Source organism: Coffea eugenioides, chromosome 1 (genome assembly GCF_003713205.1).
Source record: "Coffea eugenioides isolate CCC68of chromosome 1, Ceug_1.0, whole genome shotgun sequence".
Classification (NCBI taxonomy): domain Eukaryota; kingdom Viridiplantae; phylum Streptophyta; class Magnoliopsida; order Gentianales; family Rubiaceae; genus Coffea; species Coffea eugenioides.
The window spans coordinates 45004931-45023949 of NC_040035.1; the positions used below are offsets into that span (position 1 = coordinate 45004931).

At 37.5% G+C, this 19019-nt stretch overlaps 2 protein-coding genes across 2 annotated transcripts; one reads left to right on the plus strand and one right to left on the minus strand.

Annotated features, from left to right (window-relative positions):
* Positions 1 to 878: 878 nt before the first annotated feature.
* LOC113761776 (quinone oxidoreductase-like protein 2 homolog) lies at positions 879 to 4149 on the plus strand. Its single transcript, XM_027304908.1, has 6 exons — positions 879 to 1405; positions 1564 to 1672; positions 2117 to 2208; positions 2436 to 2694; positions 3216 to 3359; positions 3837 to 4149. Exons 1-6 carry the CDS (start codon positions 1059 to 1061, stop codon positions 3930 to 3932), a joined length of 1047 nt encoding a protein of 348 aa, XP_027160709.1. The 5' UTR covers positions 879 to 1058; the 3' UTR covers positions 3933 to 4149.
* Positions 4150 to 4550: 401 nt separating this feature from the next.
* On the minus strand, positions 4551 to 8730 carry LOC113752501 (autophagy-related protein 18d). Its single transcript, XM_027296642.1, has 5 exons — positions 8546 to 8730; positions 6771 to 7571; positions 5586 to 5844; positions 4977 to 5100; positions 4551 to 4766 (listed from the first exon to the last, which is right to left on the minus strand). The coding sequence occupies exons 2-5, from the start codon at positions 7548 to 7550 to the stop codon at positions 4673 to 4675; spliced, it is 1257 nt and encodes a 418-aa protein (XP_027152443.1). The 5' UTR covers positions 7551 to 7571; positions 8546 to 8730; the 3' UTR covers positions 4551 to 4672.
* Positions 8731 to 19019: the final 10289 nt, after the last annotated feature.

A 19019-nucleotide genomic window follows, 5' to 3' on the forward strand; every position in this document is an offset into this window, starting at 1 on the left:
TAAGCTATTGTTCTATTTCTCCGACTCTTTTTTTTATCTTTTTTCTCCTACATCTCATAATTTATTATTTTTTTTGCAAATAGATCCTTTCTTTTTTTTTGTTTTCCTTTTTTATAAATATTATGAATTGAAATTGTAAAATGATAAGTTGCCGGATCATATTTATTGTTAAACTAAATGAAGGTGAAAAAGATAGCGATGATACAAAGTACATACAAGAAAATAAAGCGATAGCTAAAAAAGAAATGTGGATTAAGGAAGGTTAGGGATGTTATGCCAATTGTGTAAAAAATTTTTGAAATATAAAAACTGCAATTAGATTTGCCTAGAGCCATAAGATAATGGTCTTTAGTGTTGCTTTTGGTTGCCCATGTTGTCATTCTTGGTGGATTACATTATTTTAGCATTAACAAGGTTGGATAGTAACAATGGTCAATTCAAACATTAAGTTTAGGCCAAAAAAAAAGGAGGCTAAAAATTATATTGAATGCAAACTTTAATTGTCCCAGTTGATTTGCATGGGAAGCTTTGCGACGGCAATGGTAGGCTATCAAAATTATAAAAATATACAGATTAAGGTGAAGTGGTTTAACAAGTTCGTTAGGCACTTTAGAGCGATGATTATGCAATTTACAATAGTTACAATGTGGGAAAAACTTATTAGTGAGTTTTTCCCCCTTCTAAATAACACAGGGGTATTTTAGGATTTTTGAGAACAAAATTAGTATATTAGGTCTATATTATTATTGAAATGCTAAAATCATGGGGGTGGAAGGTGTAATTTTTTAAACTAGAAGAAAGCTCCCTAATATAGTCAAACCGCAAGAGGTTTCTGAAATTTCGCTTTCGATAATCCAGTCCAATCCATTCCTTCCAAATCATAAAACCGCAACGCCAAGGGAGACCAATTTACAATCAACCAAACACTTCCTTATTGTTCATACAATGCCGTTCTGACAGAAAAAAATAAATAAAAATAAACTTCCTTATTGAGGGTATCGTATCTGCCGTATCTGTCAGAAGATTCGAAGCCTCGTATCTGTGACTGTCATACCAAAATGGAAGCTTTGCTCTGCAAAAAAATCGGCGATCCGACGCTGCCTTTGGACGACTCCCCCTCCTCTCCTTTTACTCTTACAGCCACACACCCCATTCCGGAACTCAACTCGCCCACCTCTGTCCGAGTCCGAGTCAGAGCCACCAGCTTGAACTACGCCAATTATCTCCAGATCCTCGGCAAGTACCAGGAGAAGCCGCCTTTACCCTTCATCCCCGGCTCCGACTACTCTGGCGTCGTCGATTCTGTTGGTTCCGGAGTCACTAAATTCAAAGCTGGCGATGCTGTTTGCTCCTTGGCCTCCCTTGGCTCCTTTGCACAGTTCATCGTCGCCGATGAAGCCCAATTGTAAGTCCGTCCGCCCTTCCTTCTTTCTCTTTTTCAATTGATTGATTCAAGTTTTAGCTTCTTCATCTTCTTCTGCCCAAATAGTAGAACTAAGTATTATTGGTCTTGAATAGTTTCATTAATTTTGTTTCTGTAAAACTTTCCTGCTACTACTGAAGGTTTAGAGTGCCGGAAGGGTGTGATCTAGTGGCTGCGGGTGCACTTCCTGTGGCGTATGGGACTTCGCATTTGGCCCTGCTTCACAGAGCTCAATTGCAGCCTAATCAGGTTGCACTAATAATGCTAGCTTCTCTGCTTTCTGCTTTCTTCACTTTTTTTTGTTCCCTTTTTTGGTTGTTGTTCCCTTTTTCTGCTTTCTTGGGGTTGTTGTTCACTTTTTTTTGTTCCCTTTTTTGGTTGTTGTGAATGGGTTATAAAAAAGGCCGGCCTTTTTTGTGGAGGCCAATTGTGGATTTGTCCACCTCGGCACCGTCTTAGGGAACGACCCGTGGTAGTGCTTGGAGGGGGGCCTCCCCAGGATTCGAACCCTGGTCCTTTGGTATAAGGGTCTTGGGGTTGAATGCCTGGTACCCTCCAAGCACTACCACGGGTCGTTCCCTGAGACGGTGCCGAGGTGGACAAATCCACAATTGGCCTCCACATCTAGCATTTCTTTATATTATTGCCTTGGACTAGTAAAACGAAGATTTATAATTGAATACCACTCCATAGGTGTTGTTGGTACTTGGTGCTGCTGGAGGAGTGGGCCTTGCGGCCGTGCAAATTGGAAAGGCTTGCGGCGCTATTGTTATTGCCGTTGCTAGGTATTCTACTAGTGGTTAATGTAGTTTTAGAAACTTCAGGGTCCTGTTGGTTGCACATGATATGTTTTCTGGTTATTGGTACAACTGAGTATGCATAAAAACTTTTCAAGAAATTAATCTTACTCCAACAAAGCAGACCTAAATTCAAAAGGGTTTCGAGTAATTTGTTGCTTTTACGAACCTTGGGCCAGCATAACTTGGACTTGGTCTGTGTATTAAAATTTCAGGGGAGATGACAAGGTTCAGCTTTTGAAGACCCTAGGTGTTGATCATGTTGTTGACTTGAGTAAAGGAAATGTCACAGAAAGCGTCAAGGGATTCCTAAAGGCAAGAAAGCTAAAAGGAGCTGATGTTTTGTATGATCCTGTTGGTGGTAAAGTTACAAAGGAAGCTATGAAGTTGTTGAATTGGGGAGCTCACATTCTGGTAATAGGTTTTGCAAGTGGGGACGTGCCTGTTATCCCAGCAAATATTGCTCTCGTTAAGGTATCACTAGGAATTATATGACTTATTTGGTGCTTGCTTGTTTCATATTTTTGGATATCATTCTTCTGAGGGAATAAAGAAATCATTTCCTTGGACCAGATTCATAAGGTCAAGTTCAAAGCTGGATTTTATTCCTCAGTCTTGAGGTTCCTATAAATTTTCTGCTTTCCTTGCTTTGCTCGTATTTGAGGATTCTATCTAAAATAATCAAAATGTAGTTTATCCTAGGTTGAGATTTTACCATATGATGATTTGTTAGGTCAAGTTACAGAAATAATCTGTTCTTAGTAGCTAATCTCATAATTGGAGGCTTGCTTCTGATGCTAATCTCCTATTGGGCAAGTTTTTGCATGCTCCAAATTGGAGGCTTGCTCTATATGGCATGGGTTGGAGCTGTCATGACTATATTTTTCATGCTAGTGGCTGACACCATAATCTTGTACCTGATGCTATGAACTTGCTCTTTCCTCTCTGGAAGTATTGCTATTATTTATATTGATATGTGCTTCCTTATGTTCTAGAACTGGACGGTTCATGGTCTCTACTGGGGAAGCTATATGATACATCGACCAGTTGTACTTCAAAATTCCCTAAAGGAGCTGTTATCCTGGTTGGCAAGTGGCTTAATTACCATTAACATCTCTCATGCTTTCAGCCTGTCAGAAGTGAGAACCTCTTCTTTCCTTCTATGTGGAGTAAAGGTTTTGCAAAACTAAAGGCAACTTAGTATTTCCGTTTGCTTTGCCACATTAAATCACGTGTCTAAACAGAACCTGCATGGACATAAGGAATGAAAATTTGGTCAAGGGCCAGACAATCTTAGGGTAACGTCAGTGGTCTACTTGTATTCAGGTTCTGAATGACTTGCTTACCAGTTACCTCTTTCTATTCGAAAAGAAAAACTCCCAATGACCAATCAAATCTTCAAGAAACTAAAAATTACAAGGGTGCCACTTCAAATGTATCCTCCAATATTTTCCTTCCAGCTGGATGTTGTGAACACACGACTTCATCCTCTTTCATAGGCCATGTTTATTTGCTTCTTAAGAGTCAGGGAAGAGCAATTGTGGAAAATTTTCACTTTAGCGAAAATTTTGAAGTGGATCAAAAACCTCTTGACTCAAATTCTCTGCTTTTGGCAGGCAAATCTTGCCTTTTCTGCCCTGAAAGATCGGAAGGCAATTGGAAAGGTGATGATTGTTTTTGATGATCAGAAGACATTCAGATCTAAATTATAAGAGCCAGTTTCCAGATACAAGTTGAATGGAGCATCCTGTGAATATCCAGGCCCAGGATTCTGTATCAATTTCTTGAATTAGTAGCTAAAGCAGTTAATCCAGGAACGAGTTTGGAACTCGTATACAAATAAAGGATATTGTTATCACTCAACAGATTTTGTGTTATAAACTAGAATACGACATGAATGGAGCCTTTTTTCTTTTCTGTTTTGTCATCTACTTTTTGGAGCCACTGCTTGCATCTGACATTTGTGTTCATTCCTTAAACCTCTCCCTCCACTCTCCCCAAAAAAAAAAAAAAAAACCTCTTCCCCTCCGAAACACCCAAAAACAAACATTTTTGAGACATCTGACACCTCTGCCTAGTTTGCACATGCTTCACGGTCAATGACTGGAGATTTAGCGAAATTTACAAATGAAAGTACTTCTAAAAACATATAGTATACTAATCCGCCGGATGACTCCTCTAATCTGAAGGCAAGAATGGCTTGATATGTACATTATCATTGCTGTACAAGTTCTCAACTAACAAATTCGCATCAAACAGTGCAGTACCACGAAGAATGCACCTTATTACTATAATTAAACCCCCCCCCCCCAGCCCCTTTCCCCCCGGGCCATCCAAAAACAAAATTTCTTGAAGAATTACAACAACGGTACGCATTTACACAGACGTACGTTTTATACAATTATAGGCCTCTTGAAGGGTGAACAAACTGGGCAAGCAGATCTGAGCGGTGCTACCTAGGTCTACTTTCACTTTTTAGAAAGCGGAAATATTCCTGCTGCACCATCTCCCCTCCATTCACAGGATCAAAACTGCACCTGTAGAAGCTGGTAATGAAGGCCAAGAAACACAAAAAGAACATAACTGATTAGGAATAAGCATTTCCAAAACATTCAAATATCATTTCAACACATTTATCCTGCTAAGCACCCAACTTAAAGAAGCATGAGCAGAACTAGAGTACAGTTCAAACCTAGGTACAAACACCTTCAGATGGGGGAACTAAATCGAATTGTCATAACTATATAAGAGCATACCTTCCATCCATGCCAACAATGATAACAGTATTTTGAGATCCAAATGCTGCAATGAACTGTATGCTTTCTGATAAGTGGAACTGTGCAAATGACCATTCTGAGCTGAAATATTTTGGCAATACACCTGCACAATATATGTCAATATATATAAGTGTGAAACTTCCAACCACGTAACTAAATGCTTTATAACTGTTGAACAAGTGGTAGCCTTTCTCATGCCTTTCTATTTGGGTGCTATTCTGCTTAGAAGACATACAAAAAAGGCTAAGCTGTGAAAAGAGTCTGGTTTATAAAAACAACCAAGTAGTATAACCGTCAGAAAGTCTTCTTACTCCATAAGGTTAATTCGCAATAAACCTTCTTTTCTTACTGAATTTGATTTACAAAGAATTTTTCCTGCTTTAGATGCATCCAGAATAGGGTTGCACTGGATAAACAACATTGTAGGAATCCTAGGCCATTAATCCTGATATACATGGAAGTTCAGCTTCAGATAATTAATTCTATTCATAGTGTTATATTGTTTAGAAGATGAAGCACAAACCATATAAGCAGTGCGTGATTGGAAATTAGATTTTATTATCATTGAAGCTACAAAATTCCTCTTACCTTTCATAAAAGACAGTGATGAACCAGGGTTGGCACCAGTACTAGGAGAAATGAGAGCATCAAGTGAAGAAGTAGAATTTTGATAAAACAATGCAGGATTCTTAGCAGTGCCTGGATCAGATTCAGGGTCTTCCCCTACCACCCGTACTCTGAGACTAAATATATGTACAGTACCTTTGTCACTGGAAACGGCCAGCCACTGAACATTCGGAGATAGAGCAATGCTATAAATATCAGCTCTATCTACTCCTCTGCGTACCTATGTAAATCCAAATAATGTAAAAAAAAACTAAGCTTTGCAAAAAATGGCAGGAAATACATTGAAACAAATATTAGTACTATGGAACAAATTAGAACCTAAAAAAGAACATAACATTGAACATCAGCTGCCAGTCAAGCACAGACTTGAAGCGACAATATTAAGTATCATAGAAGAGAACATTACAAATTTAGAAGCCAAAGCCAAAAGAGTGGATTTTCCATGCAGTGAACAACATCACATACTACAATTGAATTTTCGCATACCAGGTACTGTAGACAGATTTCAATTTGCATTCTAAAGAAAGTCGAGTATTAAAGAGAAAAGCATCTCCTTGAATAGCTATACCCTCAAAGATGAAACCCCTTCTCTTCTATTAACTCACTCCAAAAAATGATCTTTTTCTTCACTGGGAGATCAGTACTTCATCAGATGCGGCCCTTGATTTTGATTCTGAGTTCTTTTCTTTTTTCAGAGAAACACAGGTACAACTTTTTGATGGACAAATAATCTTTATAGATCAGATGTGTCATAAACTAGATCCAAGATTCGAAAGCAAAATTTAGCTTTTCATATGGAATGTGAATTGCTGCAATTGGCACAATATATTTCAAGTCTACCCTAAAACATATACTTTTTTAGTTTGTCTACTTCAGTTTCTCTTCTTCGCTTCACTTTGACAAGGGAAAATTTGAACATCTTTCTTTTGGCAATGGCCACCAAAGACTCGAACAAAGATCTTTTTCTTTCTTGTTCCAATTTTATTTTCTTTTGTTAAAAACAATATTATCCAGACAAATAGTAAATAGAGAAAAACATTTTAGCAGTTTTATTCACTATAACCACTTTAAAATCCTTCTCATTTACCAAAGACCCCAAGACCTAATAAAAGTTTAGAATACAGGAATTTGATGCTGGAACAGTACCTCCTGTAACTGAGTACCATCCATTGTATTGAAAATTCTTATCAAAGTGCCCCTGGTACTAGCAGTTGCAAGAAGCAGACCATCCGTAGTCAAAGTTAAGCATGATAACTGGGAATCATGAGCTTTGATCAATTTTGTCATGTTTAAGCCAAAGTGTTCAACTCGAACTTGCCCTCGGCGAAGACCTGGGCAAGCTAGCACAGAAGTATTTAAATGGTGTGAGAGGCAACAAAGTCCCCTTGGGTTGGCCAAAGTCTCTATCTGATGGAGAAGCTTAAGGTCCATAAAATTGTAAACATATATCTTATGCTCAAGAATGACAACAACACGATCCTGCCTCAATTTCACTGCACGAACATCAGATCTAAATGACAATTCACCAATGCACCGGCTCTGATGATCATCCCAAATGATAACCTTATTTGGAGGATATTGGGCATTGGCTTTACCACCAACAAGTGCCAAAATGTTACATCGGAACAACATCTCAACAATCCCAAATCCCCCATTTTTAAGATCACGTCTGAAGGTTTCTTTGAAAGGATCGCAGTTGTATATTCGGAAACCACGACTTGTGCCAGCAGCAAAGCAACCATAATCCTGATTCCATGACACAGAGAACAGTTCTGCTTCATCATTGTCATTAAAGTCTGGTTCAGAATGGCCAAAAGGACCAGATACCCCAGCTGTTGGAGATCTGCAGGAACCAAAACCTACTGGCGAGAGTGCTTCTTGAGATGTTGAAACAACTGAACTCATGGGAGATGAAAGAATGGTCATCAGCAATCCAGCAACTAGAACCTACAGAAAGTAGGAAGTTACAAATGAAAATACACTGTGATAGGATACCAAAACTACTATCAGTTATGGACCATTTCCAAGAAAAACTGGAGAAAGGAAAAGTACATATCAACATCAGGGCAGTTCAAACAAACGTCTGCAATAGATAGGTTTAAAACATATCTCCCTTTAGGGAAATTACTCTTGAGTATTGATTAGGTAGGGGAAAAAGTTGGCAAAAAGTAAAGGGGAAGAGAAGAAGGAATGATGACATTTTCGAAGCATGGAACAGTGCAATGAGTCAACGAGTCAGAATACAGTTCAATTTGTCACCGCAAAAGTCAGGTTATGCTTCACAGGCATCAAATTTATGCGAATTGCTAATTCAAAAATCTATTCAGATATGGAAATTTCAATGTAAAAGCCACCTTGAATTCAAACAGTAGTTCACATTTTAAACCACAAATCTTAGCAAATTATGCATCCCTGTGCACTAATTTCTAAGATTCGATCAAATTGGTTGTCCAAGAAAAATTCCCAAGAATATTATTACAAGAACATGCTACCCTAACAACGCTCAGCAAAGTATTGATGCCAAGCTCTAGCATCTTTTCTTTACGACTTCACTACCCATTATACTACACCAAACAGAAAACACAAGTGAAATAGTAAAAAACGAGGAAAGAAAAGTGAAAGTCCAATCAGAACTCAATTAGAAATAATAAAGAGATGAGAGTTTTAAATTGTACACTTTATAAATAATACATGAAATTACTCGATCATTACAGCCAATTGAGCATCTTCCGATGATCCTAAAAAATATAAGGTTTTTGCTAGGACTTGAATTCAAATACGCTTGCTCATGAATTCATCATAAGAAACCAGGAAAGATGTGATCAAACAAAGACTTCAGTCAAAAACCCTAAAAACTCCAATTTTTTAAATTTCTTTTGTATTAGAACTCACTCCATGAGTTATTGAAACTATTAGTATACCTGTTGAAGGGGTTCACCTCAAGCTGCAGAAGCTTCAACCTCTGAATTCGGAGGGATCACTGCCAGTATTACAGAACCACACATTTAGGAGATGTTTTCCATGGTTAATTGAAGGACAAACACAACCAGAAACCAGAGGGAATATAGAGAGAGAGAGAGAGAGAGGCCGCGGGGGCTGTGTTGGAGAGGAGGGGGGGTGGCGGGTCTCGTCGTTTGGTCGGTGAGAATCGTATCGCAGACTAAAAATGGGCCCAATGATTGATGTACAACTAGTGGAGTAGTATTATTTGTGCCAACCAATTATTTGCTCTCTTTAAAGACAATTGGTTTTCTTCTTTACGGAATCTAGGGTAGGGATGCATTCGAATTCAGTCGGGAACTGAATCCGATCAATTTAGCTTATTTGAGTTCAAATTCAAGATTGAGTTTAATTAAATTTAATTGAATCTAATCAAGTTTAATCGATTCTATTCGAGACTAATTGAACTTAATCAAACTTATTTGAGTCTAATCCACCTTACCTACTAAAAAATAATATTTACATATAATTTTTAATGAAGGATATAATCGACATTTCACAATGACAAATATAAAAAATTAAATATATATGTTATAGAAAACTCGATTAGATTCGTCAAATCTTCCTGTTGATTCTCTCAAAATAGAGTAGTAGTTCGCGAGTTCGAGTTGAACTATTTGGTTTCCGGCTCTGTTTGGATTGTAAATTATTTGAAATATTTTTACTGTAACACTTTTTGTGATGTGATGTATGTGAGATAAAAAGGTAATTGGAAAGATAAAAAAGTGTGTTGGAAATTGTAATGATGATGTAAGTAAATAAATTTTGGCTAATAATCCTCTATCCAAACAGAGCTACACCCCTAGGGTCTTTGAGGGTCAATTTTAGAATTTTCTTTTAGTTTCTTAAACCAACATTAACCTCTAGAGTTAGGATACATTTGATAAAATTAAAATTTGAAATCTGAATCTGTTAAATTACCGTGATAGGTGAATAGTTTATTATTTATTTTTTGGAGCAAGTTTTATTTAGAACATTTAATACCCTTAATTAATTCAAATGTCTACTTTTAGTTATTGCATTTGAACATATTAATATCTGGATCCTTTAAATTTAAGTGTTAAACTAGATTATTAAATAAAACCTTAATTAATAATTAGGAGAGATGTCTTAGAGTTATTCCTCTTAATAGATCTTGGGTTCAAATTTTGAGCCTCATAGATTGCGGTGAAGGCTTGGTGAGCTTGGTGGGGTGGGAGGTTAAACCCACCAATTGCCACAATAAGTGACTCTTCTAAAAAATCCAGGAAGATGCATAGTGCATCCGTTTTGTCCGGTGATGGTTCAACCTCCACCTGCCCCTCATAGGCTCAGTTGTACCTCCTCTTAGATAAATTAGAATAGAGTAAAATATAGATAAAATAGCGATGAATGACAAAAAAAAAAAGATTGCGATGAAGATAGGAAGGAGGGAAAAAAAATGTTAACATTTATTTTTGTTATATTCACCAGCTCATAAGCTTTCTCTTGCTCTAATTTCAATTAAATCTGTGAATCAATTTGAGAGAAGGAATTCAAAGAGTCAGAGTTCGAGCACAACTAAAGACTTTGGTCTTGAATTAATACACCCAATAATCCAGCTGGAGACTCGTACTAAATTCAACCAATATTTAAATTTGGTGGAGGTTGAAAGATAAGTATTTTTAATAGTAAAGTGTTGTTCATTTGTTGATTGAATGCTTATATTATATAAGAATGGGTTGTAGTCAAAGGGAGGTTTGAATTTCAACCGCATGGATAGAGACTTTTTGGGAATATGAAATGTTGTGTATTTTTTAAAAAACTTTTGGTACAACTAAGGGCAACATATGATTGGATATATTTACAGAAATGCTCTCATTTTGGTATATTTAAAGTTTTGATTTATGGAGATATCTGAGTATTTCTAAAATATAGAATTATTTTGCAACCATTTTTGCATCGGATACAACTTATATAAGTTTATGTATTGGTGTAATTACTGAAATAGTGTTATAGATACATTTAATTGAATTGTGACTTTTATTGTGCAATTAACACAAAAACATATTATAACTTGCCATTGTAGGATATTTCTTTGTCTGAAACAACTTATGTCTCATTTTGGACGATTTTTAATTGATATCTGTAGGGATCATTTGAAATTGGTAAAAATTGCAAAAGCATTAATAAAACAAAGTGTACAAATGTATACTGCAATTAGAATGTATTATTGTTAGTCTTGGCATATTTGATGATTATTTCTTATCAGAATATACTATTATTTATCTAATAAAAAATCTTCTTTAACCACGAACACTAAACACCCGCGCGATGCCGGGCACTCCTCCCCCGGTGGTATCATAAAATCAAGTTAAGCATTGCAGCGTGTGGTGTTTTAGTCGAATTAGTAGGTTCTTGAATCGGACCAAATGAATTGATTGACAGTTCATAATAATGAAGATACATCAACACGACGGGAAGTTTAAGGTGTATGGATACATCTGGATTGCCTTTACTTGTCTGCCTCGCCTAGGCATCGTCAATTTGCCAATTGAGTCTCGCTTGACCCAAACAACAACGGAATTAACTCATATGGGAATCAGTTTGACAAGCATTCATGTGGGCTCAGGCATTTGGGTGGGCTTTGACACTTAATCCACACCCAATCATCAAACCGTTGACGTAAAGAAAAGGCTCTATCTACTTAATCAGAATATATGTAGTTCGCAGTCAAAAAGTACAGGAAAATGCAGCGGTGGATGGGTCGGGTTTCCTGAATTTAATTTCACAATCGGGCTTCAGTTGCTATTTCCCTTATCTTTCTTTTAGCTTCCGTTTCAGTTTGGTATTGTTTTAATTAGACGCGGCAAGAAATTTACTTCTAAGTAGGGAAGTTTTGCGCCATCTCTCCACTTCCTCTTCCTCCGAGTCCGCTCATTTACTCCATCCATCCTATCCGTCACCCCTCCCCTTCTCTCTTCCTAACACTTTCTTTCACCCATCTATCTATCGCTCCTCTCTCTTTCCCCGAAGCACGGGCGAAGAAGGGAAGCAGGTAAAAGAGAGGAAGAAAGATGACTGGCAAAGCTGCGGAGGAAGGAGTGGCACAGGTGGAAAATAGGATACGAGTAAGTGAATGGCCGGGGTGATAAGGATGGAGGAGAGGGAAGCGAGAGACGTTAAAAAAAAAAGCCTTCTCAATAAATAAATAAAGAGGAAAACAGACAATTTTTTTTTTTTTTTCAAAATGTATCTTGAAAACTTTTTTATACAGTAAAATTTTAGAATACTTCAACAAACACTACTCACTCGATCCAATTGTTGTAGGCTGAATGGCACCCGGCCTAACGCACGTACCCAAGAGCAAGAGGAGAACATCTCCACATGCAGCCGACACACGTATACGTACACTCCTGCTACTGTTGCTTCAACATTGGGAGGGAAAAGATGACGAGTTTTTGCATCAGGCGATGGGCACTACAAGACGCCAAGGAAGGGACCACTATACCACCAACATCTTTCCATCCATGGGTTTTGACCCCTCCTCCGCTCTCTCTCACTTTAACAGTTTAACAACACGACCAAGGCTATATATATTATAGCCCAAAACAAAAAAATAAAAACCACACTAGTTGACAATCTCTGTGCACAGTCATCTGTATTATGTCTTTTACCTGAATCCACAAAATAATAGTCTGCAGTCTGTAGTATCAAAATAATAATATCAGCTTTGTGGTGAATGTGATTAAAGCACAGAGGAGGAGATGGCAACAAGAATGTGTTCCCATTAAACCCTAAAGGCTTGTTTAGTCATCTTTTTTTTTGGGTTACAAAATCAACAGTAGAATAGAATAGACTATCTATCGAAAAGTTCATCGATTACATTCCACAAACAGCGTGGAAGAAATTCGGGACCACCCTACCCTACAGAGGGAATCCATTGATTTTTTCCGTAAAAAAAAAAAAAAAAAAAAAGAGGCTCGAGAGAGGAGTCCTATATTAATTATATATAAACTAATAGTAGTAATACCATATCAATCTACGGAGGTAGTAGTAGTAGTAGTAGTAGTATTTACCAGAACAGAACAGGGGATTTGAAGTCCCCATCCATTTTTGGCAAAATCAATTGTATGATTACCCATGCAGCTGACACAGCATAAAAAACAACAAACCGATGCTCTCGGCTTATTATAAAATAATAATTAAAAAAAAAAAAAAAGGCACAAGCGTACTTTCCCAACAAGTTAAAAAGCAAAGTTGAAGTGAGTTTAGCTCCAGGCCCTATGGTACTTGTACATCATATACTATACTACTTTCATCGCCAACTTGCTACAAAAGTACACAACTTATCTGATATACAACTAACTAAGGATCATCATCTTCCACAAATCAAGAGGTTCTTTTTTTAAGAAAGAAATGAAATGCAGCAGCTTTATTAAGGCACTGTTCACCATATTATTATTATTATTAACAAAAGTTTCTTATGCAGTGAGATGAGCCATGCAAAGAGAGAGAATCATGATGATACAAGGCATCCAGGGGGATCGATCATGCTTCTCCTTTATCCATAGAGTTTTAACCAGTAGAGGAGGAACAAAAACCTGCAAGTGGAAGTCTTTTCCTTTCTATTTCTTTCCAGATGATGACAAGGAGGAGGGGGTTTTGCTAGCAACTTTAAGAAACAGCCTCCTCGATGACTGGACTGGAGAGAAAGCTATATATTGAACTCCAGTATGCAACATTTCCCTGCAAAACTTGGATGATGTTAGAATCCTCCCAAGTCATCAGCTAGCCAAAGGAACCTGACAATTTTAGAGAGAACTAATGGAAATGGGATTAAAAATTTAACGAAGAGCAGCATCTGGTGCAGTCTCATCTATTAGGATAGCTCGACTGCTATCACCCATCCATGCCCATGCCCATGCCCTTGAAGGGTCCAAAATGATTTAGGGACAAAGAGAGCAAATGGCCCTCCCTAGTGGTGGTTTCTCTACCCCGGCAAAGTACTCCATTACCGGAACATACCCACTTAAATTAGCTGACACATTGCAGGAAAGGACATGACAATTCACAGGTTGCATGGCAGGCCCCTCGGTAACATGTTTCTGAGGGAGTATGCCTGTTAAAGCCAGCCGGTACAACACACACCACAATCACTGCGGGGATATAACTTGCAGTGCTCTACAATCATGCTAAGACCGCGGTCAACTCAAAACCTAACATCTGGAGTGCAAAAGGAGAATGGTTAAAGATGAAAGGTGCGGTGGTGGATTGCAATAAATGACTAGTAACATCTGTAATTTTGTTAGCCCATACGTCAAGCAGAATTACATGTCAGAAGAAAGCATACCAGTTTGACCAGAACTTAAGGATCTGACCAAGGACGAATTTATTAAAAAAAAAAAAAAAATAGATAGTCCTGCGTGAAAGCAGTGAAAGCAGTTCTCCAGTAAATGGGAAATGGAAAAAAGTAGTAATAAGCCCTCAGAAGCTCATGAGACAAGCCATGTTAATGAACAGTAAGATGTTCTAATCAGGGTGGGGAGAAAAATAAGCTTGACATTTCAAAACAAGTACACAGTAGGAAACATTTGGATCAGAGAGAAGTAAAGGCAACACCAAGAGGGAGCTCCCTTCAGTCCAAGCACAGACGGAGCCGGTAGAAAATTATCTCCCGCATCATTCACTCAACCACAGTAGCACAAATCTTATCTTTCTACTGAGTGATTAAGTGAATGAGTCGGCAGCTAATTCAACCCCTGATCTCATCCATGAGTGGGCTGAAGGAAGCTCTCTCACACAATTTCCTAATGACACTATTAATCGCATCATTCAGCTGCTCAATATGTATCAAATTCCCCAATGATTGAAAATGATCAGCAAGTCATTATATGACCAATTTGATCCTCCTTCACTTCTCAATGATAATTAAACCATATTAAAATTTTGTTAAGTCTGCATCCATTTAACCAAGAAACCTAACGGGAACCTTTCATCCATTATTCACATTGAACAGATGGACAACTTTTAACTTCTATCCAGACATCAACGTAAAGTCCAAGGGATCGATTAACGCTGTTAATGTCATCACCAGCAACCGGCATAAACCACACAGCTACACAGGTGCGAAACAGATTTAACATAAAAGGAGAAGATCAATTATAAAGCAACAGGCTTCTTCGGGCTTGAAGTAGTTGTGCTGAAATGCAAATAACCTGATCTTATTTTGTTTCTTTACAAGGCTTCAAGGAACACATGAAATGCAATAAGTTCAAAAAGCAGCCGCAGGAATTTCAAATTTACATCTTGTTCTTCATGCACAATCCAATTACACAATGGCCAAACTACAATACAAAGGATAGCTCACAATAATTGGCATAATGGAGAAAAGTGAACCCCAAATACAAAAATCATCGGGAAGTGATACTAACATTACTCATCCCAGAACAAAGCTCAAAAGGCTGGCACTTTGAGCAGCTGATGAACATAAATCTAAAACGGCCTTTATTCTTAAGACATGGTGAAATTGGAACCTAATTACTAGCAAGGAGTGCTAGGAAGCATCATCAATCATAAAGCGATTTGCCTGAAATCTAGAAAATCTAGAAGCAAGAAGGAAACAGAACTACGTAGTACTACAGCCATGGGGTCAATGCTTGTGGAGACCAAAGAAACATGGAGTCAAAACTTTTTTTTTTTCCCTTTTAATCCCTTATTGCAAACAAACTTAACATTCATCTAAGTAAACATTCTTATTACCGGGCAGAGTCAACAATTATGCAACCCTAACCTGAGTAATGAGATTGAAATAAGAGTTAAAAGGAAGAAAGAAGTCGAGAGCCGTTATTTTCCACATACCGTAAATCATCAAAGCCACAAAGGAACCAGAAAATCAATAGCTGGCCATTACTAGAACAAAAGAAGAAGAGGCTAATGTAGACGAGAACAGGAGAGACGGTAGGACTCAGCCCAAGTTTTTCAAACGATAAAGTGATACAAATGAACGCTCTCTAAAACAATAGACTCATAAACTAGCAGTAGTAAAGTAAATATACTACCAAAACTGATACTCGGAATACTTGTGGCGAGGAATTTTGGATGGAAACCCTAAGCTTTTTGTGATGCCTAAATTTACCTAACTTTTGAACACCAGATTAGGGGCATATATATGCCTCTGTGGATGAGAGCTGGCTTGAATAGAAAAGAACCGGCAAAACCCTCAACGGAAGGGATAAAAAGATGGTCAGTTCAAAAGATGTGTAGAGGAAGGAAGCAGAAAAGGAGACCCGGAAACTCAAAACATACAGGCATCAGCATATACCTATAAGAAGGGCGGTCGCATGAAATACGGAAGACCGCAATATTAAATCAGAGAGGAGGAGGAGGAGGAGGAGGATATGATAGGTCGCTTTCGGCATGAGAATCAGGGAAACGAAAGCGACTTAAAGATCTACAACCAAAAAAGAAAACTGTAAAGAAGAGAAGGAGAGGAAACAATCAAGTCAGAATGAAAAATGCACATAGATTGATGATGGATGTTACGGTTCATGATGTGTGCTGAGCCAGCTGCAGTAAGCCAGTAAGAAAGCAACCAAATAGTACTCCCCACTCCCTACTGCAAAATGGTCTGAAAAAACAAAGGAGCAAAAATGAAACTCCTCCATTTCAAACTCAAGGGCAGCGAAGATGAAAAGAGAAGTTCAGGGAGAAAGACGGTTAATGTACACAGCTGCATACTGCATAGCAGAGCGGTGTTTGTTGCCGTGCTTGTTCTCTCCATCTTTTCGCAAGGTATCAGTAGTAGCATTTTCCACTCTCTGGGCTGCTGGGAGTGCAAGGGGTGAAGAGGAGGAACTCCAAGGGGGAGGAGTGGGTTTTTTATTTGTTGGTGGCCTGCCTGCCTGCCGTGGCGGTGGGCTGATTCTTTTTTTATTTTTCATTAATGTTTTTTCGGTTATGATATAATATGATATGATATATGTGCTTTTTGTTCTTGGGGAAATATTTTGGCAGATTGACGGAGAATAATATCTCTCCCTCTCCGTCTTCGTCGATCTCAATTTGTTTTAGTACAAGGGTACCCCACTCTATAGTGAAAAACAACAGTAGGATGCATAATGGCTTGTTTGCTACAGTACTAGTGTTTTCAGGATTGGTCCGTCCATAAAACTAGTTTTAAACACAATCAACTGTAGATAATGTATTTTAGAAATATTCTTGGATACGGTTTTTTTACTATACTATATATGTTTGGGATACTTTCCAAAATGGCTTCGGATTTGCCCAAAAATGATCGACACATGGCAAAATAGGCCATGAAGTGCGGCGCAAGATGGAGGGTGGCAAAGTTGTTGGAGGCTAATACAAAGGTGATTGGATCGTAAATTATTTGAGATATTTTTATAATATTATTTTTTTTTATATGATGTATGTGAGATAAAAAAGTGATTGAAAATGTGTTGATCAAGTCAGTATGTATAAATAAGGTATAAATAAAGTGAAATAATCTTCAATCTAAACACATATGCTCACAGGTTCGCAATTAGAAATGCAATAGTTGAGTTTGAATTCTTTAAGCTTTTTAGTATTTAAACTCAACCCAATTTTAACTTGTTCGAACTCAATCCTTATATAATTATAAATAAAGAATACAAAAGATATTTTATATTAAAAAAAATTAAATCATACAAATATATTTAAAAATTTATTGAGTTCAAGATTCAAATAATAAGGCTCGAGTTCGAGTTTTGAACGAACAAACTCGCAAATAACACGATCAAGTCGGACTAGTTGGCACCCCCTAGTTGTAGCCTTGCCGTATCGTGTGAGTGATAAGGATAAGGTTGGAGAGAGAGGTAAGGGCGGCAGGTTGGAGGCGGGGGCGTGCCGGTGCCATTTGGAGAGGGCCGCGAATGGGAAGAGGGGGAGGATGATGATGATGATGATGATGATGATGGTGTTTGTTGTGTGTGTATGTGTGTGTTTTTTTTTTGGGATATTTTTAAAGTGTTTTTTAGTGTCTCACTAAAAGTGGGTACATGTATTTGGAAAACAGTAGTAAGAATAATGATTTTTCACTTCCTCTACTGATGCTTTTCTTCGAAGCACGACATCTCTTACAAATAAATTGGTTTATACGTCCTTCCGGGGGATTTAGGATGCCAGTCTCTCCACGTTGTATGATATAGCCCGGACATCATAGACCAGTTCACCTTTTTTCTTCCTTTCTTCTAGCTAATTAATCAATTTAATTGCATTCACCTCTTCTTGTCCAAATTTTTTAAAAAAAAAAAAAATTTTGAAATGTGCTTCAATTTGCTGAAGGAATTTTGGTTAAGAAATTTGCAGGTCAGAATTCCGTCCTCCAAGGTTACAGCTTAAAGATGTAGCAGTAGTACTACAATTTGAAGTCGAAAGAATTTTGCTAGCTCTTTTTCTTTGTTACTAGCTCTGTCCTTCCCTCGACAATGAAGTCTGCGTTCACGTCACTTTGTATGTTGTGGAATACAGTAGTATTACCTAATAAATAAATAAATACTAATAATATAGCCGTCCAGTCCACCGTATCAACCAAAACCAAACCAGTATTAATTTCTGTAGAACGCCAGCCAGCCTAACTCTTGGCATTTGCTTTGTGATGCGAGTCAGAAATTACATATGCATCATGTTTTAAGCAAGAAAGAATTCTGCAGATAATTAGAAACCCCATTCTCAATCTTTTCCCAGAACAGAAGAATTTCTGAATTGCATGGTGCCCTTTTTGACGTTGATGTATTTAGTCTGCAAGAGTGTAACCTCTCTTTGTCGGCGCTGCGTGGTCAGCAAATGCTGCCCCAAAATTCTAAATTAGGTGACGAATGAATGCATTGAGCGAGCGTAACAAAGATTGAAACCCCCTTCTTTGATATAGTGCTTGCTTCGGATAAGCACGAGTGTTTTTTTTTTTTTTTTTTTTATGTAAAGAAAGGTTTGTAGACACTCACGTATTTCATAATATTTATAAGTTGATTTAATAAAATGAATTAATCTTGATAAATAGGTGGGAGTTTATGGATTCAAACCTTATCTTTTATCATTTGTTATAATATGTGTGGTTTCCTCAAATTCATACAGTTCCGTAGGGCATCCGTCTGGTGCGATGGTGATTCAGTTTTCATCGATTTCCCTATAGGTCCAGTTGGACTTCCTTTTAGAATAGACTAAAGTAGAAATAGAGTAGATAAATGATAAATGACAAAAAAAAAAGAATTAATTTTTTATACATTAATGTGACCGTGTATTTTTAAATGAATGATAATTATGTAAAAAAAAATCTAATTTTTGCACATGTACCGTTGAATTGAGTTGAGTGATGATGTGTATATACTGTCACGTCATTGTAGATAAGATTTAGCTCTAAAAAAAATTTACACGTACAACACACAGTTACATGCA